This window comes from Salvelinus fontinalis, chromosome 32, assembly GCF_029448725.1.
Source record: "Salvelinus fontinalis isolate EN_2023a chromosome 32, ASM2944872v1, whole genome shotgun sequence".
Classification (NCBI taxonomy): Eukaryota; Metazoa; Chordata; class Actinopteri; order Salmoniformes; family Salmonidae; genus Salvelinus; species Salvelinus fontinalis.
In genome coordinates, this window is record NC_074696.1 from 20,515,724 (window position 1) to 20,542,375 (window position 26,652).

The window sequence follows — 26,652 nt, forward strand, 5'->3', positions numbered from 1 at the left end:
CAGTAAAAGACACATGACAGCCTGCTTGGAGTTTGCCAAAAGGCACCTAAAGACTCTCAGACTATGAGAAACAAGTTTCTCTGGTCTGATGAAACCATGATTGAACTCTTTGGCCTAAATGCCAAGCGTCACGTCTGGAGGAAACCTGGCACCAGCCCTACGGTGAAGCATGGTGGTGGCAGCATCATGTTGTGGGGATGTTTTTCAGCGGCAGGGACTGGGAAACTAGTCAGGATTGAGGCAAAGAGGAATGGAGCAAAGTACAGAGAGATCCTTGATGAAAACCTGCTCCAGAGCTGTCATGACCTCAGCCTGGGACAAAGGTTCACCTTCCAACAGGACAACAACCCTAAGCACACAGCCAAGACAATGCAGAAGTGGCTTCGGCAGACGTCTCTGAATGTCCTTGTGTGGCCCAGCCAGAGCCTGGACTTGAACCCGATCGAACATCTCTGGAGAGACCTTAGAATAGCTGTCTAGCAATGCTCCCCATCCAACCTGACAGAGCTTGAGAGGATCTGCAGAGAAGAATGGGAAAAACTCCCCAAATACAGCTGTGCCAAGCTTGTAGCTTCATACCCAAGAAGACTCAAGGCTGTAATCACTGCCAAATGTGTGTCAACAAAGGTCTGAGTAAAGCGTCTGAATACTTATGTAAATGTAGTATTTACGTTTTTATTTTTTATAAATTTGCAAAAATTAAAAAAGAACAGTTATTGCTTTGTCAGTATGGGGTATTGTGTGAAGATTGATGAGAGGAAAAACTATTTAATCAATTTTAGAATGAGGCTGCAAGTTAACAAAATGTGGAAAAAGTGAAGGGGGTCTGAATACTTTCCAAAGGCACAGTCCTCATCAATCTACACACAATACCCCATAATGGCAAAGCAAAAACAATAGGTCATAAATCATTCATTACCCAAGAACACTTTCTGTTACTCTCTACTCAGGTCTGACTGACTCTCATTTCTCTCTCTCTCTCTCTCTCTCTCTCTCTCTCTCTCTCTCTCTCTCTCTCTCTCTCTCTCCTCTCTCTCTCCTCTCTCTCTCTCTCTCTCTCTCCTCTCTCTTCTCTCCTCTCTCTCTCTCTCTCTCTCTCTCTCTCTCTCTCTCTCTCTCTCTCTCTCTCTCTCTCTCTCTCTCTCTCTCTCTCTCTCTCTCTCTCTCTCTCTCTCTCTCTCTCTCTCTCTCTCTCTCTCTCTCTACTTCAATAAACCAATTTCTAATTCCCTAACCCCTCTACTTCTTCACTCTTTCCATTTTGGACTAGACTGACTTCATGACCAAAATTATCATATTTACACTTTGTAGTCAATTTTGACACTAGAATAAATGTTTCTGGCTAACATCGATGCCACATGATCCATTTTCTACTAGGGAAATTGTTTATGCCTTAATGCCTTCAGTTGCTCTTTAATGGAATGTTTTTTAACATCTTTCATGCCTGTCTTGGCCAGACAGGGGTAAGGTTGCCAAACTCACGTTGTGCTCCAGACAGGGGTAAGTTTGCCATAAACTGGCCTCGCTTGGGTTTTCAGCTGATGGTACTGATCACAGCTGGCTCCCTCGTGAACTACAATCCCGACGCTCTGTCTAAATGCAAATACGCCTCACTTGCGATACAGTTTTGGAAACATTTGGAATGTAATTTTCATACTGTATAAGCGAGAAAAAAGATACCCCCTCAAACACACCACGCACGCACGCAGGGTTGGGTAGGTTACTTTCTAAATGACTTTCCCCTTAAGAGGCATTAGAAGAATACAAAAATGTATGTTACCAATTAAATGACATCTATTGCAGGATAAATCAATGTTAAAGTTTGCATAGCTGGCAATATATGGATGTTAAATTTTACTTTATGGGTTGGTTATGTAGGCTTCTTCTAACCCATCAGTTTCTACTACATATAATAATATGGTTAAATTATATCTTTACATTAAAAACCAAAGTCTATCAGAATTCCAGTCATTCCAAAAAATGTTACACCCCTTGATCTTCCAGAATAGGACTTGGAATATGGAAGTATAGATTATCCAAATTGTTTTACCTGAGCAAAACCCCAAAACAAAGGACTTATTAGCCAGCCTTACTCTGTTTGTTGTTTATGATTTTGTTGTCATGGAGGACTGATTGGGCTAGTTGATTTGAGTTGAAAAATAAATGCTGCACTCATGGAATGGCATGCTTTGAGCACTACTGAAAGTGCTATTTATATGTGAAAAATGAATGCCATATGCTGCATTTGCGATAGGCCTATTGTTAACCTTTTTGTTGGTGACATTTTGATATCTTGATAATATGCAGCTGTTTAAAGGACAAATCCACAGATTGAATAATAACTAAACGGTCGCCCCGCCTTTGTTTTGGTAAAATGCGGAGGGATGGGCCTGGAGAAATGTAACCACTCTCAGATTAATAGACAGAGCTATGGATGCGAGGACTGACCATCCACAATATCAGAAGTATTGTTTTAACCATGTTATGAGGCTATACAGTGTTTGTTTGCATTTACAGTCTTTACAAACATTGGAATAAAACAAGCCTATATGTTGGGTTCTCATTGAGTGTGACAGTTGAACTAAACTCATGAGGGATTTATAAAGTTATATTATTTAAGAATCAATAGGCCTATGAATTTATTTATTTATTTTGTATCAGCGTGAATTGGATTGAGCAATAAATGCCCCACTTTTATTCCATAGGCTTCAATACACACAATGCAGCTGTTCCAAGAGTGCATTGTTCACTGGCTGTCCACTGGTTTCAAAAACAATGATTGATAGGCTGCTTAAACTTCTTGAATTCAACCCTGCACACGCTTCCACACACACACACACACACACATCAATCTGACACAATAGTTGTCTGCTCTACTTACAGAGGGCTAGTGGCTCTTCAGGGGCAGTCTCTTATAATGCTGCAAACCCTAAAACAATGTAAGCATTGTTCCTCAATCTGTTTGGGAATAATCAACGGCGAGTGTGCTTAATGTACCGTTTAACCATTTCACCATTGTAGATTCTCTGTGGGCCTTCATCACACACGTTTTATCCTCATCATTCATCACATGACAGAGGATAGTGATGTGTTGCATGATAATGTTTTGATGTAGAAGTATGTAATATAAATTAAACATATCGCAAGGTTCCTATTTTAATATGGGTCCTCAACCCATCCTGTTTTTGTTATGATTGATCATTTCAAGAACATGTTTATGGTAAATACGCTGACATAATTTTACCTCCCTGGTCACATGTTCTATCAGCTGTGCACCAGCATATCCGCCTGATTCGCGACTGTTTACAATCAGAAGACAGACCAGAATGGGGAGCCCCGCATGAGCAGAACTGGTAAAACACCCTCACAGTAAACGACAGAATATACAAATTAGTTTTCATTTATTTATTTTTATTGGGAAAAAACTATTGAGTTTGCATGAAGTTGCTATTTTGTTTTGTCTTTATCTAGCTGCATGTCGGAAGTATAGAGCTAGCCTGCTAACCTGAAGAAATAAAAACAGTGAGACAGTTTGACGATTAAATTCAATTACGAGCCATCAGCAACGTAGTGGCATAATACATTATTTGCTAACTATTGTAAATATGCATGGTGTTGCTACCTAGTTAAAGACATGTTTGTTGGTCTACCACCATGTTGTTGGAGAACTAACGTTAGCTAGAGTTAGCTGCTAAGTCATGCCAATATTACACACTAACATTGCGGTGAAAATTTGTCTGTTCACCTTTTCTGTAAATAAAGCTATAATCTGTTAACTGTCTATTTACCCTGTGTTCACATTCGGTTGATTCATTTTGAGACATTCAGTTGGCCTCCACTTTTAATCTATTGTTTTCTAGTTAGCTATGCACTAGTCTACCTGTTTTTATTATGTCCAAGTTATAGTTGCCAACAACACTATTGTGATCCAGTATAAGGCATTGATTATATGAGGTAATTGCAGGGCGTTTGCATAGTGCATTGACAGTTTAGTCAGGTTGTGTCCAGAGCTGTTTTGGTCGGAGGCCAAACAGGAGAGGTCTGTCTAGTGAGAACCGTTCTGTCAGCGTCGACCCTATGATCTCTGAGCGAGGTACGCTGACTGCAGGGAAGCAGCCAGTCTAACCTGTTACTGAAGACATATCTAATCCGTAACTCCTTGTCTGTCCATCCGGATAGTCTACCCAAGCCAAGTTATAGGTGCTTTACAGATTTCCACCCATTATACAATCCGAAGGAATGGACAAGGAGTTCCGGATTATAGTTATAGCTAGTTATTGTCCAGGCCCCCCTGCCTTGGATCTTTCTAGGACACCCATGTGCAAATGCTACCTAGTTTCTATAGCAGGGGCGTAGCAAGAAATTAAGTGTTTTTTTATTTTATTTGAAATTGTCTATTTTACACCCCTGCTCTATAGAGCTAGCTGAGGTGACAGCTGTAGGGAAAACAAATCCCTAGGTAGTGGATAGAAAGAAACCTTAAAAGTAACCAGACTCATGGTTGAAGCTGATTAGTTATGGACATGTACCAAACTGTGCTAGGCTAGGGGCAGTAGGATGTTTCTTGCCTATGATTGTCTTCATACTTTGTTCTTTGTTTGCTCCTGATGTGTATGTGTGTGTGGGGGGGGGGGGGGGGGGTTTGTTTCATGTCTCAAACACTGAGAGACATACATTTTCAGGATCCCGGTCTGAACCCTGGCCTGCTCAGAATCTGTGATAGCCTGTAGTGTGCATCCCCAATGGCACCCTATTCCCTACATAGTGCACTAGTTCCTTTGGGCCCTGGGGGAAAGTATTGCCCTATATAGGGAATAGGGTGCCATTTGGGATGGAACATTAGCCTGTGTGTTGGTCTGGGAGCTCCTGTGGACCATGGGACTAGAGGCCTGTACAGCAGTAATATGGAGGTAATTGTGTGCTGAAGTGGAGGCATGTGAGTTTGTTTAACAGGGGTTCTTTCTTCTTCTCTTCCTTTTCACCTAGCATGGAGTTTATGGCACCAGGTCTCTAGTCCTAACTCTTCCTGTCAGCTCCGATCAGAGCAGCTCCTCTCATTGGCCTCTCTCTCTCTCTCTCCAATTCAAGGGGCGTTATTAGCATGGGAAACATAGTTAACATTGCCAGAGCAAGTGAAGTACATAATAAACAATAAAATAAAAAAATGATGAACAGTAAACATTACTCACAGAAGTTCCAAAAGTATAAAGAAATGTTAAATGTTGTGTGTGTGTATATACAGTGTTGTAATGATGTACAAATAGTTAAAGTACAAAAGGGAAAATAAATAAAAATCAATATGGGTTGTATTTACAATGCTGTTCTTTACTGGTTGCCCTTGTGGCAACAGGTCACAAATATTGCTGCTGTGATGGCACACTGTGGTATTTCACTCAGTAGAAATGGGAGTTTATCAAAATCGGGTTTGTTTTTGAATTTTTTGTGGGTCTGTGTAATCTGAGGGAAATGTGTCTCTATGGTCATCCATTTGGCAGGAGGTTAGGAAGTGCAGCTCAGTTTCCACCTCATTTTGTGGGCAGTGTGCACATAGCCTGTCTTCTCTTAAGAGCTCTCCTCTTGAGAGCCAGGTCTGCCTACGGCGGCCTTTCTCAATAGCAAGGCTATGCTCACTGAGTCTGTACATAGTCAAAGCTTTCCTTAAGTTTGGGTCAGTCCTCTCTGTTTAGGGCCAAATAGCATTCTAGTTTGTTCTGTTTATTTGTTAATTCTTTCCAATGTGTCAAGTAATTATTTTTGTTTTTTTCATGATTTGATTTGGTTTGGTCTGTTTGTGTTTAAACAGAGGGTCAGGACCAGCTTGCTTAGGGGCCTCTTCTCCATGTTCATCTCTCTGTAGGTGATGGCTTTGTTATGGAAGGTTTGGGAATCGCTTCCTTTTCGGTGGTTGTAGAATGTAATGTCTCTTTTCTGGATTTTGATAATTAGTGGGTATCTCAGTTTATTATGAGGATCATAAACATCCTTTCTTTCCTTGTAGGATGACATCAAAGTAGCTTATAGTGTTGGTAGGTAGACAGACTAGTGCTGTCAAGAACAGCAGGTGATGAGTCTCGGTGTAAGCAGGTGACATATAGTTAGGGCTAGCTAGGCTTACATCCAGAAAGGCTTACAGTTGTAGAGTATTATTTTTGCTGTATGGGGAGTACTAGGTGATCCACCACCTGGATTCGATCGTATGTAGCAAAATTTGAAATTAGTGTTTATTTATTTTTTACATCGGCTTAAAGTAGAGACTCAGAGCAACAAAATGGTATATCAAACACTACAGTTGAGGAACAATGGGAAAGTAATTCTGCTTTGAAAGTTGATAAACTTGTAACCCCACTTTTGAGAAAATGGTCCTTGAATGTTTTGGTACACCTACTGGAAAGCTCTTATTTGTCTACACCCATTCAGCATTGTTGACACCCTCTTAAACCTTAGCCCCAACCATCTCTTTAAGGATTCACATGTGCGGCCATGTACTAAACAGAGTGAATACGGTAGTCTAGTAAACAACCAAAGATTTTAAGACTAAACGTAGAATAAAGTAGTAGAGAAAATACACTATCTAGTCCTTGGCCTGTATCCTAATCTGACTTTGGTGCAGGTCATGTTGTTCTTCACATTACCGTCTCTGGTGAACACACACTATATCAAATAAAATCCACGTTTATAGTTTATTTGTCACATGCATGGGATAAAGGTGTAAACGGTACAGTGAAATGGTTACTTGCATAGTAGTCTTTTGTTTAAATTCTTATGGCTGCAGGGGTAGTATTGAGTAGCTTGGATGAAAGGTGCCCATAGTAAACTGCCTGCTCCTCAGTCCCAGTTGCTAATATATGCATATTATTATTAGTATTGGATAGAAAACACTCTGAAGTTTCTAAAACTGTTTGATGTCTGTGAGTATAACAGAACTCATATGGCAGGCAAAAACCTGAGAAGAAATCCAAACAGGAATTGGGTAATCTGAGGTTGGTCGATTTTCAACCCAGCCCCTATTGAATACACACTGGGATATGGATCTGTTTGCACTTCCTACGGCTTCCACTAGATGTCAACAGTCTGTAGAACCTTGTCTGATGCCTCTACTGTGAAGTGGGGCCCGAAGGAGACAGGAATTAGTCAGGTCTTCCATGAGGTGACCATGCTCTGACCATGCGCGTTCACACGAGATGGAGCTCTGTTCAATCGCACATCTGTAGTCAATGGTATTCACCGATTGGAACGTTATTCAAGATTTATGTTAAAAACATTCTAAAGATTGATTCAATACATCGTTTGACATGTTTCTACTGACTGTTATGGAAATTTGACATTTCGTCTGCTTTTAGTGAATGCGTTTCCAGACTTTTGATTTGTTTACCAAACATGCTAATAAAAATAGTTATTTGGACATAAATGATGTACATTACCAAACAAAACAAACATTTCTTGTGGAAATGGGAGTCCTGGATTGCATTACGACGAAGATCAGCAAAGGTAAGTGAAGATTTATAATACTATTTATGAGTTTTGTTGACTGCACAATTTGGCGGGTAACTGTATGGCTTCCTTTTGTGGCTGAACGCTGTTCTCAAATTATTGTGCTTTTGCTGTAAAGCTTTTTGAAATCTGACACAGCGGTTGCATTAACTTCTCTAGGGTAGGGGGCAGCATTTTCACATTTGGATGAAAAGCATACACAAATTCAACTGCCAGTTACTCATCCCCAGGAGATAAGATATGCATATTATTAGTAGATTTGGATAGAAAACACTCTGACGTTTCTAAAACTGTTTGAATCATGACTGTGAGTATAACATAACTTATTTAGGAGGCGAAACCCCGAGGACAAATCTTTCAGATGTTTTTTTTTTGAGGTCACTGTCTTTTCAATGAGGTTTCATTGGGAAACCAATTTCTAAGCGAATTGCTTGCAGTTCCTACGGCTTCCACTAGATGTCAACAGTCATGAGAAATAGGTTGAGGTTATTCCTTTGTGTAATGAAGAAATACGGCCATCTTGAAGTCGAGGCACTCCAGGTGTCCTGGACATGCGCTTCAATCAAACAAGGCGTGCTACATATAGTTTTAATCCTGTATTGAACACATCATCCTGTCTTCAATTTTATTAATGTTAAATACCTAAAGTTTTATTACAAAAGTAGTTTGACATTTTTTGGCAAAGTTTACAGGTAACCTTTGAGATTTTTTCGTCACGTTTTAGCAAGTTGGAATTGGTGTTTTTCTGGATCAAACGCCCCAAATAAATGGAATGGTTCTGCAAGTGGTGACAAATGCACATTTGTGGCCTGCTGGAGGTCATTTTGCAAGGCTCTGGCAGTGCTCCTCCTGCTCAAAGGCGGAGGTGGCGGTCCTGCTGCTGGGTTGTTGCCCTCCTACGGCCTCCTCCACGTCTCCTGATGTACTGGCCTGTCTCCTGGTAGCGCCTCCATGCTCTGGACACTACGCTGACAGACACAGCAAACCTTCTTGCCACAGCTCGCATTGATGTGCCATCCTGGATGAGCTGCACTACCTGAGCCACTTGTGTGGGTTGTAGACTCCGTCTCATGCTACCACTAGAGTGAGAGCACCGCCAGCATTCAAAAGTGACCAAAACATCAGCCAGGAAGCGTAGGAACTGAGAAGTGGTCTGTGGTCACCACCTGCAGAATAACTCCTTTATTGAGGGTGTCTTGCTAATTGCCTTTAATTTCCACCTTTTGTCTATTCCATTTGCACAACAGCATGTGAAATTTATTGTCAATCAGTGTTGCTTCCTAAGTGGACAGTTTGATTTCACAGAAGTGTGATTGACTTGGAGTTACATTGTGTTGTTTAAGTGTTCCTTTTATTTTTTTGAGCAGTGTATATATATTAGACGGAATTAATCAAACAAAAGGACTATTTGTGATGTTTATGGGACATATTGGAGTGCCAACAACAGAAGCTCGTCAAAGGTAAGGCATGAATTATATTTTTATTTCTGCGTTTTGTGTCACGCCTGCTGGTTTGAAATGTTTTCTCTTTTGTTTACTATGGTGCTATGCTCAGATAATAGCACCGTAGGCTTTCGCTGTAAAGCCTATTTGAAATTGGACACTTTGGTGGGATTAACAACAAGATTACCTTTAAAATGGTATAAGATACATGTATGTTTTGAGGAATTTTAATTATGAGATTTCTGTTGTTTGAATTTGGCGCCCTGCACTTTCACTGGCTGTTGTCATATCATCCCGTTAACGGGATTGCAGCCATAAGAAGTTAATTAAACATCTAGCTATCTAAACAATTAACCATAATCCCAACTCATACTACCACGCATGAAACTGCAGGTAGCTAAAGATAACCAACTAGGTTCAATGTTAGCCTAATATTAGCTAGCTAGCTAACTAGCAATGCAAATAGATTTTTGAGATACGAATAATATTACTAATCAGATCATACACGTAACGTTAGCTAGTGAGCGAGCCAGCTAACGTTAGCTAGCTAACAGTACGCTTTAACTTGCAATGAAATTGACTTTCTGACATAATTAGAAATTTATAATATCTGAAAATGTAGCTAGACTCTTCCCCGTCTATGTGGATGACCGCTTCTCTGTCATGGATGCCGTAGTTGCCATTTGTTTGCAAATGTAATCCGGAGACGTATGTTTTATACAACAGCCTCCTGTGTTGTCTTTTCGAGACTCCACATTTGGCAATCATCTCTCAGCTTCCACTGATTTAAAAACTCGGTCAACTTCGCAACAACCACTGTTGATCACTGTTTCTTCTGACGACAGTGATGGGAAGAATACAGTGTCTGGTTCAATGAAATGTTTTTACCTAAAATCAGGGATTTTGTCATGTGATTCATTTTCAGCATGGAACGATCGTCAAGTAGTCCATCACAACGTTTTCCCACTGATCTTTGTCTATAGTGCTATTAACTTCAGGGCAGCAATGGAGCACATTTTTTTCCAGTTCTTAATGATATCTTAAAAAAACAAAAAACGCGTTAGAGGATTATCCACACGTACTGAGCAGCTCATGTTAAAGACAGAATTATGCTACATGGCAGACAAATCCAAACTCATTTCTTGGCCTGTCCAGGCCATCCATTATCTTAGCCGATCATGGCTAGCGGGAAGGTTCCTGTATTCTTCTGTGGATAAACCAACTAGGCTCTTAATTTAACCATGTTATTTGTATTTACAGATGGCATAGGTTTGTTATTAAGGCACATGAAGGTCACATGCATTTCTGTAAAAAAAAATAGCATTTAAAATCACTTAATGCCTCTTGTGATGTGCGACTTACGCCCTAGCTTCTTGAAACAGGTTACACTAGGCAGACTGATAGGAAGGTCCTAAACAGGGATGGTCCTTGTGGTGTAGGTTTTGCGTTTCTCAGAGCAAAGGCTAGATGTTACTTGACCTCCTCAGCAAACCACTTGATTGGTTCAGTCTTCAATTTCTCGAACGCAATCTGTATAGACTACATCCACTAAGATGGACCCTCAGTCACATGAAAGTCGTAGTCTTCTATACTAGCACTGAAGTACCCTGCTCTTTCTGTTATTCCTCAGTGTATTCTGCTGTTGTCTCCAGTGTTGTCAGAATTCAGAATGTCCAGTTTATCTGCTGTTCTACAGCAACATAATCAGACTGAATGAAAGCAGAAGAAGGTCTTTATGGCTCTGGGCAGAAACTACACAGCCTCTCTGTCTAGCTCAGTTTATATCCAATTTGTTTTCTACCATTTCAGGTCCTCAATCTTTCTTTTAATTGGAGTGGAGGGAGAGGGACTTCACCTCTTCACAGCAGGCATGAAGTGATGTGCTGTTTACAGTAAAGAGGAAGTGAATCATTATGTTGGTCTATTAATCTCCCTGAGGGAATGAAAGTGTAGCTTTATGTATTTCACTTGCATTTCTCATTTTATTTTGTAAGGCGTTTGTCTAATTTAGCTATCTGTTTCTGTAATGTGTTGTCATACGCTGTACAAACGACTACATAAGGCTAATCATTGTTTTTGGGCTGCTGGCTGGGATCATGTAGAGGTCAGGATGAGGACTCTAATGTGTGTCGTAATAATGTCTGTTAATGGCTCAGACTATCCTCATTCCCCAATGTCTGGATCGTATTCATTAGTGCACACTGTAGCAAAACATTTTTGCAATGGAAAAGCAACAAGTTCTTCTTATTGGACAAGTTCAGGTTTCCCTGTTTCTGTCCGTTTTGTTACGTTTGGTACCTAGTGGATACGGCAAAGTTTTCCCCACAAAAGTGGGATTTAGTGGGCCTTGTTTCAGTATGCTAAATCACAGGCAAGTATCTAATTCCAGGACATGCTTGTAGATAGCAATGTAAAGTTATTTACCCATTGGTTTATGAATGTCTTCCGTAATGTATTTATTTGATTACATAAAAGATGAATGTGGTGAACTATTGAAGTATCTTCTTGTGGTATGCAGTAGTTAATTTGCGTTGATTATTGCACTGAGAAGTTTGTCGTTATTGTTACAGAAAAAGAGTTGACGCTGAAATATAACTTGAGAATAGATGATAGTTTTAACCAAAATATCCCACAAGACCTAGAATTGCCTTCATGTGTATCCCACAACAAAGGTTCACTGTTATAAGCAAACGTTTCTTTGATGAATTTAAGCTAATTTCCTGGGCTTAACTTCCCATGGTAAATTCCGGAAAGTTTCAGAGCCTTTGCAACCCTAGTTATAGTTCATAAAAGGAAATCAGTGAATTTAAATAAATCAATTAGGCCCTAATCTATGGATTTCACGTAACTGGGAATACAGATATGCATCTGTTGGTCACGTATACTTAAAATAAAAAAAAATAAAAAAATGTAAAGGCGTGGATCAGAACTAGTCAGTATCTGGTGTGACCACCATACACGCTGTCTACTAGCTGCTCGGTACACTTAACCTGGGATTGATCCATGAAGAGCACACTTCTCCAGTGGCCAATGATGGTGAGCATTTTCCCGCTGAGGTCGGGGCCCTACATTCTAGAACAGTCAAGTCAAGACCCTGTGAGGACGACCAGCACACACATGAGCTTCCCTGAGACTGTTTCTGATAGTTTGTGCAGAAATTCTTTGGTTGTGCAAACCCAGTTTCACCAGCTGTCCGGGCAGCTTGTCTCAGGCGATCCCGCAGGTGAAGAAGCTGGATGTGGAGGTCCTGGGCTGGCGTGGTTGTGAGGCCGGTTGGTTGTACTGTCATTCTCAAACTTCATTGGAGGCGGCTTAGAGAAATGAACATTCAATTCTCTGGCAACAGCTCTGCTGGACATTCCTGCATGCCAATTGCACTCTCCCTCAACTTGAGGCAATATGTTGCGTTACAAAACTGCACATTTTAGGTTGGCCTTTTTGTTGTCCCCAGCATAATTTGCAGCTGTGTAATGATCATGCTGTTTAATCAACTACTTGATATGCCACACCTGTCAGGTGAATGAATTGTCTTGGGAAAGTAGAAACGTTCACTAGCAGGGATGTGAGCACATTTGTGCACAATTTGAGAGAAATAAGCTTTTTGATCTTTTATTTCAGCTCATGAAACAACACTTTTTACATGCATTTATATTTTTGTTCCGTATAGTTGTTCAAGTTCTAAATATTGAGATTGGAACTCCCCCCCTTTTAATAATGGTTTGGTTGGTCTCTATTGGGCCATTGAAGATGAAGACAGTCATCTTACATGATTAGAGGACCTTGAGATGCTGGAACTGCTGCACTGCTAGTAGCTTCTGTTACATGTTCTGATTCTTCTGTAAAAATCCAATTGACATGAAACGTACACAGCCCGTGACCTGACAGTGGCCTGACAGTGGGCAGTCATAGAGTTTGAGGAACTAGACGATCAGGCACGTCTGAAACACGTCAAACAATTTTCATAATCCATTCTAGTTCAAAATGAGGAAACGCAACCCATTATTATTTACCTATTCACAGCATCTCTCATTGGAGATTAGTTCTAATTATTTAATGGGATAATGCCTTTTTAAAAGGGTTAGAAAAAAACCCTGAAATGACTTAAAGAAGGCATTAGTCTTTGTGAAGAACAGATGTTGCCAAGGCAAACAGGAGCATGCATTATGCATATAAAATGATTTATTTTGGTAGCGTGCACGGCTGATTTATCGAAGCCCCGTTCCATGCGCCTCGTTAATGGGTTTAAGGAGATGCCTTTTGTAAAGGTGATTTCCATAATTAATAAAGGGACATACATAATGCGCTGCTGCAGTGGAAGGAGGCATGCGTTATGTAGGCTAGGTCTAACGTGTGTACACACCAACACATTGATAACCTGCGAGGCCTATCCATGATAAAGAACACACAGGAGGACTTGTTTAACCTAAATAAGATAAACAGGGTTTATTGAGGATGATATAAAATGTTGGTGTCTTTTGATGAAATACATGTTGTGGTTTAGGCTAGTTCTGGAATAGAACTGCTCGATGGCCTATCGTATTATGTGAAACGTCATGATTTTTCTCTTTTGGCACTGTAGGACTTAGTCTGATTTCCATGGCGTTGTAGTGTCAATATTTGTCACATCTCCCACATAGCGCTGTCAGTGTGAACATTCCCTGGGCTATCCTTGTTCCCTACTTTCTCCATGGAAGTGGTTGTTTTTGTGCACAAGTCACTCTCTGATTAGTATGTTTTCATTTGCATACACATTGTCATGTCAATTTACATAATGTTATTTTCCACTTCTTGTTCTTGTCCAATCTGTTTTGTTAGTGTAGGCTGTCAGCAATGTTTGAAAGCCACTCGGCAAACATTACAGTAGTCTAAACTCCATGCAGCAACGAACTCAGTCATCAGATCTATCAGTTCCTCCTTCACTATTGTCTTGTTGAATTCCCTTCTAGTATTGTCTTGTTGAATTCCCTTCACTAGTGTTGTGTTGAATTCCCTTGGTGTGATCTCAGTACTCAGGGATAGAGAAAAATACTAAGACTGCTTTTTTTGTTTTTGATCTTTGATTTCTCTTTTTGTCCTGCATGTCCCTCTGTGTTGTTTCTCTCAGATAAACCTTCATCTGTCGTGAGTCTAAGCTGAGGAGAAACACATTGTTGTGACTGTAAGTACTGACATGGAACAAAGACAAAAAAGCCTAGGCCTGAAGCTTAATTGGATAAGAATATTCCCATTTTATACTGTTCTGTTTTTAATTGCTCAACTAAACTTCCTCCCACTCTTTCTATTATCAGATAAATCCTCCTGTTCTTGCTCTGTGGTGTGTTCAGTTATTCTATGTATTTTTTTTTTACTGCTGCAGTCATCTGTTTTTTCTGGATTAAAAAGGGGCTTAGGTGGTGGGCGTGGTAGGGGGTATGGCAATGGGTGTAATTTTAGAACATTTTATCTGGGTGTTTTAGCATTTTTAAACATTTCCTGCAATTCTCAGTTTCTCCTTGGAGCAGAGATGTATTTTTGCAGTTTTAAGGTTTTGCCATTCAGCTGACATTTTGCCATTCAGCTGACAGAAAATGTAGCAGTTTTAAAGCTAATTTCCAGGGATTCTACACATTCTGCCATGGAGCTGAAATAATTTTTAAAGATAATTTCCTGCAGTTCTATGCATTTTGCCATAGCTAATGCTGTGTTCTTTTGCTCAAAGGGAAACTTCACAAGTATTCAACTTCATAGTCATCTCCAGCACCAGCTCAACATATGTGAAAATGATGCGTTTTTATGTATGTAGTAGAAAAGATGGAGGAAGATAAGTGTTTTTAATGACATCATCAGTGTGCATCATGTGATTTTTGACCAATTGTGTGTAGGCATTGCCTACTAATTGGTTGATGTCATTGGAAACACTTAACTTTCTTTTTTATATTTTTTACTACAAAATATAGAAACGTGCCATTTTACATATGTTGATGTGGGGCTGAAGCTGAGAAATTGTGAAATTTCTGTGAACAAAATCAATACTATTAAATCGTTTTGGGAGTGTTCTATTCCCTGACTGTCTAGATTTTATTTTGGTGACTTAGTGATCAAAGATTATTTTTATCAAAATGCTCTACTGTAGGTCTAATCTTTTCTACATACTTTATCTAGTTTTAGTCGTTTAAGTTTACACAAAGCGTTTTTTTTTTTTTTTGACTTAGGCGTACCGAAAACCACTTAGGCGGCCTGCCCAAGGCTTTCTATGGTAGAAAAATCCCTGCATCCTACTCTCGTTCTTGTTCTGTGGTACACGGGTAGTTCTAACCCCTCCTGTTGTTCTCATCACAGGTTCTGTTGGGTGGTGGTCATGCAGCACCCTAACTTTGAGACCCACCACCCTCTCCAGCCAGAGGGAGAGCAGGAGACTGGGTTTGACCCGCTCCACAACTTAAACCGGAATCTCAGCCGCGGTGAGTCGACATTTACAACCCATTCATTAAGGATTTATTAACATGTTATAAGTCTTATCTCGGAGGCTTAATTAACCTCTACCGAGTACCTAACCCGGATCCGGGAGCACCCCCCACCCCCCCCACACTGATTAGCATCGCTAGCATAGCGTCACAATTAAATAGTAGCATCTAAATATCATTAAATCACAAGTCCAAGACACCCAATGAAAGACACAGATCTTGTGAATAAAACCACCATTTCAGATTTTTTAAATGTTTTACAGGGAAGACAAAATATGTAAATCTATTAGCTAACCACGTTAGCAAAAGACACCACTTTTCTAACTCCATCAGTTTCTTACTCCATCAGGTGCTATCACCAATTCGGCTAAACTAAGATATTGATAGCCACTAACCAACAAACAAATTCATAAGATGACAGTCTGATAACATATTTATGGTATAGCATAGTTTTTTTTTTTTTTTTTATGTGCATTTTTCAGGTATAAATCACAGTTCTACATTGCAGCTACAATCTGATATAGTGCTGATGCAGCTAGAACAATTACAGAGACCAACGTTATATAACTAATTACTTGTCTTAAAACATTTCAGAAAAAATACACAGCGTACAGATATTGAAAGCCCAACATCTGGTGAATCCAAACAATATTTCAGATTTATTAAATGTTTTATAGCGAAAACAAAATGTAGCGCTAATTTAGCATAGCCACGCCAGCCAGAACCAGCTGGGCGCGCCCGACCAGTTCACATGCACGACAGATATATGAAATAACATCGTAAATTGGGTCTTACTATTGCTGATCTTTCATCAGAATGTTGATCAAGGTGTCCTTAGTCCTGATGAGTCGTTCAATCCATTCACAATGGCAACTTTTCCTCTTCATTTAGCCTGGGTACTGGTCGACTGGCACGATTCTGTCCAAAGTTAAAAAACTCACAGAACGGAACACGGCAAAACTCCCGAAAAAATTCAAATAATCTGATTAAACTATATTGAAAAAACATACATTACGATGATATGGTCACATGTATCAAACAAACTTCGAGACGGAGATAGTTTTCATCCGTAACGTCAGCATAACAAAAGACAATTGCACCTCTAAAACGCGCGTTTCAGAAAACCGGAAGTTGTCGGTCACGCTAAAGAAATAGGTCTTATTTCACGTCAGTACAAGATAAACAAAAAATTTCTCCTCTGACGTCTTCCTGACACCCAGAGGAAGACGAATGAAGTGTGTTTCGGGTCATAGGTGGCGTGACCATATATAGGCAGAGCGTTGAAGCGAGCATACACATCTTGCAATCTTCTTCTGGCTCAGGGAAAGTGCTGTCAAATGACCTGTGTTTCACTCAGAGACAAAATTGAAACGGATTTAGAAACCATAGCTTGTTTTCTATCCAATGGTATATGGTTATATGCATATAGTAACAGCAATAATTGAATAAGAGGCAGTTTAATCTGTAGAGGCAATTATGCTAATGCGAAAACAGCACCCCCTGTATTCTGAAGAAGTTTTAAGCTCTTCTGAATATGAAAAGTTAATATCTAGTAATGTGGGGAAAAGTCGATAGTTACTTGTATGATAGTATATCGATATGACACCGAGTATAGATTAGTAAAATATATACAGTACCACTCAAGTTTGGACACACCTACACATTCAAGGGTTTTTCTTTATTTTTACTTTTTTCTACATTGTAAACTCAGCAGGAAAAGAAACGTCCTCTCACTGTCAACTGTGTTTATTTTCAGCAAACTTAACATGTGTAAATATTTGTATGAACATAACAAGATTCAACAACTGAGACATAAACTGATCAAGTTCCACAGACATGTGACTAACAGAAATGGAATAATGTGTCTCTGAACAAAGGGGTCAAAATCAAAAGTAAGTAAGTATCTGGTGTGGCCACCAGCTGCATTAAGTACTGCAGTGCATCTCCTCATGGACTGCACCAGATTTGCCAGTTCTTGCTGTGAGATGTTACACCACTCTTCCACCAAGGCACCTGCAAGTTTCCGGACATTTCTGGGGGGGAATGGCCCTAGCCCTCACCCTCCGACCCAACAGGTCCCCAGACGTGCTTAATGGGATTGAGATCTGGGCTCTTCGCTGGCCATGGCAGAACACTGACATTCCTGTCTTGCAGGAAATCATGCACAGAACGAGCAAAATGGCTGGTGGAAATGTTATGCTGGAGGTCATGTCAAGATGAGCCTGCAGGAAGGGTACCACATGAGGGAGGAGGATGTCTTTCCTGTAACGTACAGCGTTGAGGTTGCCTGCAATGACAACAAGCTCAGTCCAATGATGCTGTGACACACCGCCCCAGACGATGACGGACCCTCCACCTCCAAATCGATCCCGCTCCAGAGTACAGGCCTCGGTGTAACGCTCATTCCTTCAACGATAAATGTGAATCACCCCTGGTGAGACAAAACCACGACTTGTCAGTGAAGAGCACTTTTTGCCAGTCCTGTCTGGTCCAGCGACGGTGGGTTTGTCCCCATAGGAGATGACGTTGCCGATGATGTAAGGCAGGTCCTCACCAGACAACAGGCCTACAAGCCCTCATTCCAGCCTCTGTCCACAATATGCTGAGAGTCTGAGCACTGATGGAGGGATTTCTCGTTCCTGGTGTAACTCGGGCAGTTGTTGCCATCCTGTACCTGTCCCGCAGGTTTGATGTTTGGATGTACCGATCCTGTGCAGGTGTTACATGTGGTCTGCAACTGCGAGGACGATCAGCTGTCCGTCCTGTCTCCCTGTAGCGCTGTCTTAGGCGTTTCACAGTATGGACCTTGCAATGTATTGCCTTGTCCACATCTGCAGTCCTCATGCCTGCTTGCAGCATGCCTAAGGCACGTTCACACAGATGAGCAGGGACCCTGGGCATCTTTCTTTTTGTTTTTCAGAGTCAGTAGAAAGGCCTCTTTAGTGTCCTAAGTTTTCATAACTGTGACCTTAATTGCCTACCGTCTGTAAGCTATTAGTGTCTTAACGACCGTTCCACAGGTGCATGTTCATTAATTGTTTATGGGTCATTGAACAATCATGGAAAACAGTGTTTAACTTCTCTATGGTAGGTGAGACGCTAACGTCCCACCAGGCCAACATCCAGTGAAACTGCAGAGAGCTAACATTCTAAATACACCATTCGTTATATTAAACATTCTTGTAAATACATGTATCTGACATCATTTAAAAGATAAACCCTTTACAATGAAGATCTGAGAAGTTATTTGGATTTCACGAATTCTCTTTGAAAGACAGGGTCCTGAAAAAGGGACGTTTCTGTTTTTGCTGAGTTTATAAGAAAACATGCCTTCGTCAGAGAAGGGTGCATTGATCAAGTATTCAAACATCCATTATGTTGGAGCTGAGCTTCACTGTTCCACATCATTGGTGTCTATAGCGCCTTCTAGTGGCTGCATGTTTAATGCTTTTCATAAAATGTGTGTTTAACAGGAGGATCTCTGGATAGTAGCACTTTGTCTGAGTCCACTTTCCTCTCCTACAGGTAATGTGTGTGTGTGTGTTTGTGATTTATGTTTTGGTCCACGTCACAGCCAGATCTAATTCTCTGCTTATTCCATATTAGATTAAATCAAATTGGAGAGGGCTGAAAACTCACTAAAACCTCTTCTCATCTCTCTCATTACTGCCCTCCCTCTAAAGGAAAGAATGGGATGACTTGTTTCTGAACAGTAATTACCTGACCAGGATCCGGCAGGCAGGCATCAACGGTCGATTGCGGAGCAGCCGATTCCGCAGTGTGTGCTGGAAGGTAAATCAGTCACAGACAAACATGGCTCTTGGGTGTCTGAAGGTAGTTCTACCATGTGAGTCCTGTGTGTTGTCTTCTAGTTGTACCTGGAGGTCCTTCCTGAAGATAAGAGTCAATGGATCAACAAGACCAAGGAGTTACGATCCCAGTACGAGAAGATCAAAGAGACAGTGAGTTGGTGTGTGTGTTTGTGTGTGTGTCATGCGTTCACTTGTTCCTGTGCCTGCTCGTTTGGGTGAGCATCAACTCCTACATTTTACTCTGTCTGTGTGTGTGCCAGTCACTGACCACCTCTCCTCCTCTCAGCACATCACCAACCCCCGTAAGGCTGCAGGCCAGCAGGACTTGGTGGTCAACAACCCACTCTCACAGGACGAGGGGGTAGGTGTAGCCTCATGGTCTCTCTAGATACAACTCTTTATCCAGAACAGTGGGAATGTAAACATCTAAATAACTCTATCACAGGACTAAGGGGGTGTCTCTGTTGGAAATACCTACTTATTATAATACCTTTATGATATGTATACAGGCAACTGAGAAAATAATGTAAAGCCGGATATAAAGTATATTGCTTCCACACAGGTGTGTTTCCTGAGTTAACTAAGCAATTAACATCCCATCATGTTTTAAGGTCATAAAAATGCTGGATATTATTTAACGAACCATGGCTATGCCCCCATAGGATGACAATGCCCCAACCCACATGGCACAAGATGTGCCTGAATGGTTTGTTGAGCATGAAAACTATGTAAGCCATATGCCGTGGCCATCTGAGTCACCAGATCTCAACCCAATTGAACACTTACGTTTTCCACCTCCATCAACATTGCTCATGGACGAATGGTGTCATATCTCTACGATATAGGTCCAGACACTTGTAGAATCTAGATGCATTAAAGCTGTTTCGGCTCGTTGTGGCCCAACACCCTATTAAGACACTTTATGTTGGGGTTTCCTTTATTTTTAATTTACCAATATGTCCTTGTATTGACCCCAATGGGGAATGGGAACTGTGTACAACATGTCACCTAACAGAACAAACTCTGAAGCTAGATGGTGGGCGATCAATTCACAGATGGTGTCCAGGGCACAGCTGGGAGCTGAGGGGGGTCGGTAGCAGTGAGAGACTTATTTCTGGAGAGATTAATGTTTAAAATTAGAAGTTCGAACTGTTTGGGCATAGACCTGGAAAGTATGACAGAACTTTGCAGGCTATCTCTGCAGTAGATTGCAACTCCTCCCCCTTTGGCAGTTCTATCTTGACGGAAAGTGTTATAGTTGGGTATGGAAATCTCAGAATTTTTGGTGGCCTTCCTAAGCCAGGATTCAGACACGGCAAGGACATCAGGGTTGGCAGAGTGTGCTAAAGCAGTGAGTAAAACAAACTCAGGGAGGAGGCTTCTGATGTTGACATGCATGAAACCAAGGCTTTTTCGATCACAGAAGTCAACAAATGAGGGTGACTGGGGACATGCAGGGCCTGGGTTTACCTCCACATCACCCGAGGAACAGAGGAGTAGTAGGATGAGGGTGCGGCTAAAGGCTATCAAAACTGGTCGGCTAAAGGCTATCAAAAATATGTCACTGTGTTCTCCTCCCTCCTGTCCAGAGCCTGTGGAACAAGTTCTTCCAGGACAACGAGTTGAGAGGGATGATCAAACAGGACGTTATGAGAACGTGAGTCTGATTTAACATCTTAACTGTTAACCAGAGCTATATTTAAAGGTTTAACAGACTGTCATTCTCATATCTACTGTACACCTCTGAAATAAACACCATCTCTCCTCTCTCCCCCTCTTCTCTTCTCTCTATTCTGTCTGTAGGTTTCCTGAGATGCGTTACTTCCAAGAGGAGGACGTAAGGACCAAGCTGACAGACATCTTGTTCTGTTACGCCCGAGAGAATGAGCAGTTACTGTACAAACAGGTACCATTCCAGCATTAGTTAAGATTTCTAGAGGCACACACTGTGTTAGATATGCCACTAGGCAGGCTAATGCACCCCATAGACTAGACAGTGTACTGTCTTCATAGTGCTACAGACGGTGAGAGGACGATGACCAGTCAGTGTTCTAACAGGAAGTGACACACGTCTAGCCACTGGGTAATGAAGTTTAATGATACCGGTCAATACTGATAACACACCTCATGCATCACCCTGAAAGAAACAGGCCATTCACGCTCTCTCGCTCCTCTCTCTCCTCTCTCTCGCAATACAGATAACACACCTCATGCATCACGCTGAGAGAAACGGGCCATGTTCGTGCTCTCTCGCGCGCGCTGTCTCGTGCTCTCTCACTCTCTCTATCCCCCTCTCTTTCTGCAGGGAATGCATGAGTTGTTGGCTCCTATTGTGTTCGTCCTACACTGTGACTATCAGGCCTTTCAGCACGCCAGCGAGACCGCCCACCCCAGGTCAGTCACACCTGCACTCCTCCTCCACATCGACTTCCCTTCAGTTTAACCCTATCCTGTCCATTCCTCCAAACTGGTCTGTGTTGATCTAATGCTTTAGTCTTTGGTCCACAGTGAGGAGATGATGTCTCTACTGAATCCTATGTTCCAGGAGCATGATGCCTAGTGAGTTAAATATTCATTCCATATTCTTCACATCCTAGTTCAGGGATGGCCAACCTGCCCCCCTTTTGTCGGCCCGTGGACTAATTTCACTATTTTATTATATTAATTATTATTTTTATGTAAATATATATTTTAGGAACTCAGTCAGGGTCTCAACGTACTATTGAGAGATAGAATAGTACAATACAAAAGGTGCAATTTTGAAATTTGGTTGTGCATCCACAGTCACTAAATTAGCAAGTGTCAGCTAAATGTTTTTTGATTAGATAGCTGGCTGCTTGACTAACTTACCAAACTTGAATTATGGGTGGGGTCCATTGATCATCATTTACCTCAACCCTATGGCAATGTGTAGAACTGAATGAAATTAACTTAAACACACATTTTGTTTTTATCTTCGTTTTCACGAGGGGGGCTGCTAAAATATTTTGCTCGCGGAGGGGCCTCATGATGAGTTATATTTTTTTGTGGCCGTCACCCCCATCAAAGTTACCCCTCCCTGTCCTAGGTGGTGGCAATAATATGGACAAGTCAGAGAGACTTCTAACATGAGACATTCTCCTCTTTGTGTCTTTGTTGTGCAGTGCCATGTTTTCCCAGCTGATGGAGACAGCAGAAGCCTGGTTCTCCAGCTTCCAGAGGGAAGCCAGAAGGGTCAGTAGTAGTACTCCTGCTAATATTCTCTTTAGTTGTAACACTCACCTGTCAAACACTCCGCCAGTGGCTTAAATGAGCTCAATGGAATACATTTTCTTTACGTTGCATCTATAAGAATGACGAAGCTTTGTTAGGGATTTAACACATTGTCTCGACACTTGTATCACAAGAAAGAGAAGAGAACTTTTATTTTGGTGGTTGTTCCTTTTTTGCGGAATAGAGAATAATTATCATTTAATACAGTTGACAGATTTACAAATTTAAATGCCCTGAAATGAAAGCAACTTCCGAAAATGAACACTCAGATTATAATGATATTATGTCTGATCTCACAAACAATGTAGAGTATTAATAGATCTGGAGCCAGGCGTGTTGATTTTTAATCTGAGGGTATCCCTGCTATTGATACACAACAACAGCAATTATTTTTTACATTTTATTTCACCTTTATTTAACCAGGTAGGCCAGTTGAACAACTTCTCATTTACAACTGCGACCTGGCCAAGATAAAGCAAAGCAGTGTGACACAAACAACAACAGTTACACATGGGATAAACAAACATACAGTTAATAACACAATAGAAAAATCTGTATACACTGTGCAAATTAAGTACGGAGGTAAGGCAATAAATAGGCCATAGTGGTGAATTTATTACAATTTAGCAAATTAACACTGGCGTATTGTTTAGGTAGGCCTAGACAGAGCAGGTAGGCCTAGACAGAGCAGGTAGGCCTAGACAGAGCAGGTAGGCCTAGACAGAGCAGGTAGGCCTAGACAGAGCAGGTAGGCCTAGACAGAGCAGGTAGGCCTAGACAGAGCAGGTAGGCCTAGACAGAGCAGGTAGGCCTAGACAGAGCAGGTAGGCCTAGACAGAGCAGGTAGGCCTAGACAGAGCAGGTGAGTGCAGGTAGGGGTAGACAGAGCAGGTAGGGGTAGACAGAGCAGGTAGGGGTAGACAGAGCAGGTAGGGGTAGACAGAGCAGGTAGGGGTAGACAGAGCAGGTAGGGGTAGACAGAGCAGGTAGGGGTAGACAGAGCAGGTAGGGGTAGACAGAGCAGGTAGGGGTAGACAGAGCAGGTAGGGGTAGACAGAGCAGGTAGGGGTAGACAGAGCAGGTAGGGGTAGACAGAGCAGGTAGGGGTAGACAGAGCAGGTAGGGGTAGACAGAGCAGGTAGGGGTAGACAGAGCAGGTAGGGGTAGACAGAGCAGGTAGGGGTAGACAGAGCAGGTAGGGGTAGACAGAGCAGGTAGGGGTAGACAGAGCAGGTAGGGGTAGACAGAAAAAATGTTTGGTGGTTGCAGCCCTGTTCCACCCCTTTATGTTAACGTATTCAAATATGCAAATACACCCAGTGTATTGATGCAAAACGGGCACATATAATTTTCTTTATATAAAAAAGATACAATTATAAAATGTATGTATGAGTGCATTCTAAGAAAGAAAAATTAGAAATTTGACATGTAATACTTAAATTCCCACAAATCCCTGAACTCTATTCATTATTTGTCCGTGCCAGTAAAATGTTTTAACCTAATGGATTTAAAACAAATTCAAAAAGTTTGGAGTATCTTTATCCAATGTCCAACTGTTGCATTCATTAGAATTGTTTTTAAACCTAACACTTTTGATGATGTTGCTAATTCTAACGTATTCCAGCATTGTTATGTTCATGTTTTCATGTTATTCCAATGCTGTGACGACGCCGTCTAAACCTCATGTCGGCGACGCCGTCTAAACCTCGTGTTGATGTTCTCCTCAGGGCAAGGAGGAGATGCTGACCAGCATGCCGTTCGCCCGGCCGCAGGACTTGGGGCCGCCTGTTGCCATAGTAACCAAAGTGAACCGCATCCAGGACCAGCTGGTGAAGAAGCACGATGTGGAGCTGCACATGCACGTCAACCGCCTGGAGATCGCCCCGCAGATATACGGCATGTGAGTATCGCCACCTGTGTTTGTGTGTCTGGGTCTAAGTGCATGTGCGTGTCTGTTTAATGTGTGTGCGTGTCTGTTTAATGTGTGTGCGTGTCTGTTTAATGTGTGTGCGTGTCTGTTTAATGTGTGTGTGCGTGTCTGTTTAGTGTGTGTGTGTGCGTGTCTGTTTAGTGTGTGTGTGTGCTTGTCTGTTTAATGTGTGTGTGCGTGTCTGTTTAGTGTGTGTGTGTGCGTGTCTGTTTAGTGTGTGTGTGTGCGTGTCTGTTTAGTGTGTGTGTCTTTATTGTATGTGTGTGATGTGTCCGTCCGTCCGTCTGTGTGTGTGTGTATGGTGTGTGTCCCTCTGTATGGTGTGTGTCCCTCTGTATGGTGTGTGTGTCCGTCCGTCCCTCTGTATGATGTGTGTGTCCGTATGATGTGTGTGTCCGTATGATGTGTGTGTCCGTATGATGTGTGTGTCCGTATGATGTGTGTGTCCGTATGATGTGTGTGTGTGTGTGTCCGTATGATGTGTGTGTGTGTGTCCGTATGATGTGTGTGTGTGTGTCCGTGTGTGTGTCCGAATGATGTGTGTGTGTGTGTGTCCGTATGATTGTGTGTGTGTCCGTATGATTGTGTGTGTGTCCGTATGATTGTGTGTGTGTCCGTATGATTGTGTGTGTGTCCGTATGATTGTGTGTGTGTCCGTATGATTGTGTGTGTGTCCGTATGATTGTGTGTGTGTCCGTATGATTGTGTGTGTGTGTGTGTGTCCGTATGATTGTGTGTGTGTGTGTGTGTGTGTGTGTGTGTGTGTCCGTATGATTGTGTGTGTGTGTGTGTGTGTGTGTCCGTATGATTGTGTGTGTGTGTCCGTATGATTGTGTGTGTGTGTCCGTATGATTGTGTGTGTGTCCGTATGATTGTGTGTGTGTGTGTCCGTATGATTGTGTGTGTGTGTGTGTGTGTCCGTATGAGTGTGTGTGTGTGTGTGTGTGTCCCTATGATTGTGTGTGTGTGTGTGTGTGTGTGTCCGTATGATTGTGTGTGTGTGTGTGTGTGTGTGTGTGTCCGTATGATTGTGTGTGTGTGTGTGTGTCCGTATGATTGTGTGTGTGTGTGTGTGTGTGTCCGTATGATTGTGTGTGTGTGTGTGTGTGTGTCCGTATGATTGTGTGTGTGTGTGTGTGTGTGTGTGTCCGTATGATTGTGTGTGTGTGTGTGTGTGTGTGTGTCCGTATGATTGTGTGTGTGTGTGTGTGTGTGTGTGTGTCCGTATGATTGTGTGTGTGTGTGTGTCCGTATGATTGTGTGTGTGTGTGTGTGTGTGTGTGTCCGTATGATTGTGTGTGTGTGTGTGTGTGTGTGTGTCCGTATGATTGTGTGTGTGTGTGTGTCCGTATGATTGTGTGTGTGTGTGTGTCCGTATGATTGTGTGTGTGTGTGTGTGTGTGTGTGTCCGTATGATTGTGTGTGTGTGTGTGTGTGTGTCCGTATGATTGTGTGTGTGTGTGTGTGTGTGTGTGTCCGTATGATTGTGTGTGTGTGTGTGTGTGTGTGTGTCCGTATGATTGTGTGTGTGTGTGTGTGTGTGTGTGTCCGTATGATTGTGTGTGTGTGTGTGTCCGTATGATTGTGTGTGTGTGTGTGTGTGTGTGTGTCCGTATGATTGTGTGTGTGTGTGTGTGTGTGTGTGTCAGTATGATTGTGTGTGTGTGTGTGTGTGTGTGTGTCCGTATGATTGTGTGTGTGTGTGTGTGTGTGTGTGTGTCCGTATGATTGTGTGTGTGTGTGTGTGTGTGTGTGTCCGTATGATTGTGTGTGTGTGTGTGTGTGTGTGTGTCCGTATGATTGTGTGTGTGTGTGTGTGTGTGTGTCAGTATGATTGTGTGTGTGTGTGTGTCCGTATGATTGTGTGTGTGTGTGTGTGTGTGTGTCCGTATGATTGTGTGTGTGTGTCCGTATGATTGTGTGTGTGTGTGTGTGTGTCCGTATGATTGTGTGTGTGTGTGTGTGTGTGTCCGTATGATTGTGTGTGTGTGTCCGTATGATTGTGTGTGTGTGTGTGTGTGTGTGTCCGTATGATTGTGTGTCCGTATGATTGTGTGTGTGTGTGTCCGTATGATTGTGTGTGTGTGTGTGTGTCCGTATGATTGTGTGTGTGTGTGTGTGTCCGTATGATTGTGTGTGTGTGTCCGTATGATTGTGTGTGTGTGTGTGTGTGTGTCCGTATGATTGTGTGTGTGTGTGTGTGTGTGTCCGTATGATTGTGTGTGTGTGTGTGTGTGTGTCCGTATGATTGTGTGTGTGTGTGTGTGTCCGTATGATTGTGT

General features: G+C 41.9%; 1 protein-coding gene across 3 annotated transcripts in view; it reads left to right on the top strand.

Annotated features, from left to right (window-relative positions):
- Positions 1-3,250: 3,250 nt before the first annotated feature.
- The window catches only part of LOC129830876 (TBC1 domain family member 5-like), a 64,166-nt gene continuing 40,764 nt past the window's right edge, over positions 3,251-26,652 (top strand). The window contains exons 1-14 of one of the 3 annotated variants that reach the window (XM_055893690.1): positions 3,278-3,353; positions 4,683-4,910; positions 14,038-14,091; positions 15,252-15,373; positions 18,850-18,901; positions 19,060-19,168; positions 19,249-19,338; positions 19,475-19,549; positions 20,778-20,845; positions 20,992-21,094; positions 21,494-21,582; positions 21,697-21,747; positions 22,332-22,401; positions 24,168-24,340. In XM_055893690.1, the coding sequence (XP_055749665.1) occupies positions 15,271-15,373; positions 18,850-18,901; positions 19,060-19,168; positions 19,249-19,338; positions 19,475-19,549; positions 20,778-20,845; positions 20,992-21,094; positions 21,494-21,582; positions 21,697-21,747; positions 22,332-22,401; positions 24,168-24,340 (983 nt within the window). In that variant the 5' untranslated portion in view covers positions 3,278-3,353; positions 4,683-4,910; positions 14,038-14,091; positions 15,252-15,270. Of the gene's footprint in view, positions 3,354-4,682; positions 4,911-14,037; positions 14,092-15,251; positions 15,374-18,849; positions 18,902-19,059; positions 19,169-19,248; positions 19,339-19,474; positions 19,550-20,777; positions 20,846-20,991; positions 21,095-21,493; positions 21,583-21,696; positions 21,748-22,331; positions 22,402-24,167; positions 24,341-26,652 lie in introns of all 3 variants that reach the window. The other 2 variants (XM_055893689.1, XM_055893691.1) reach the window with 2 other exon arrangements.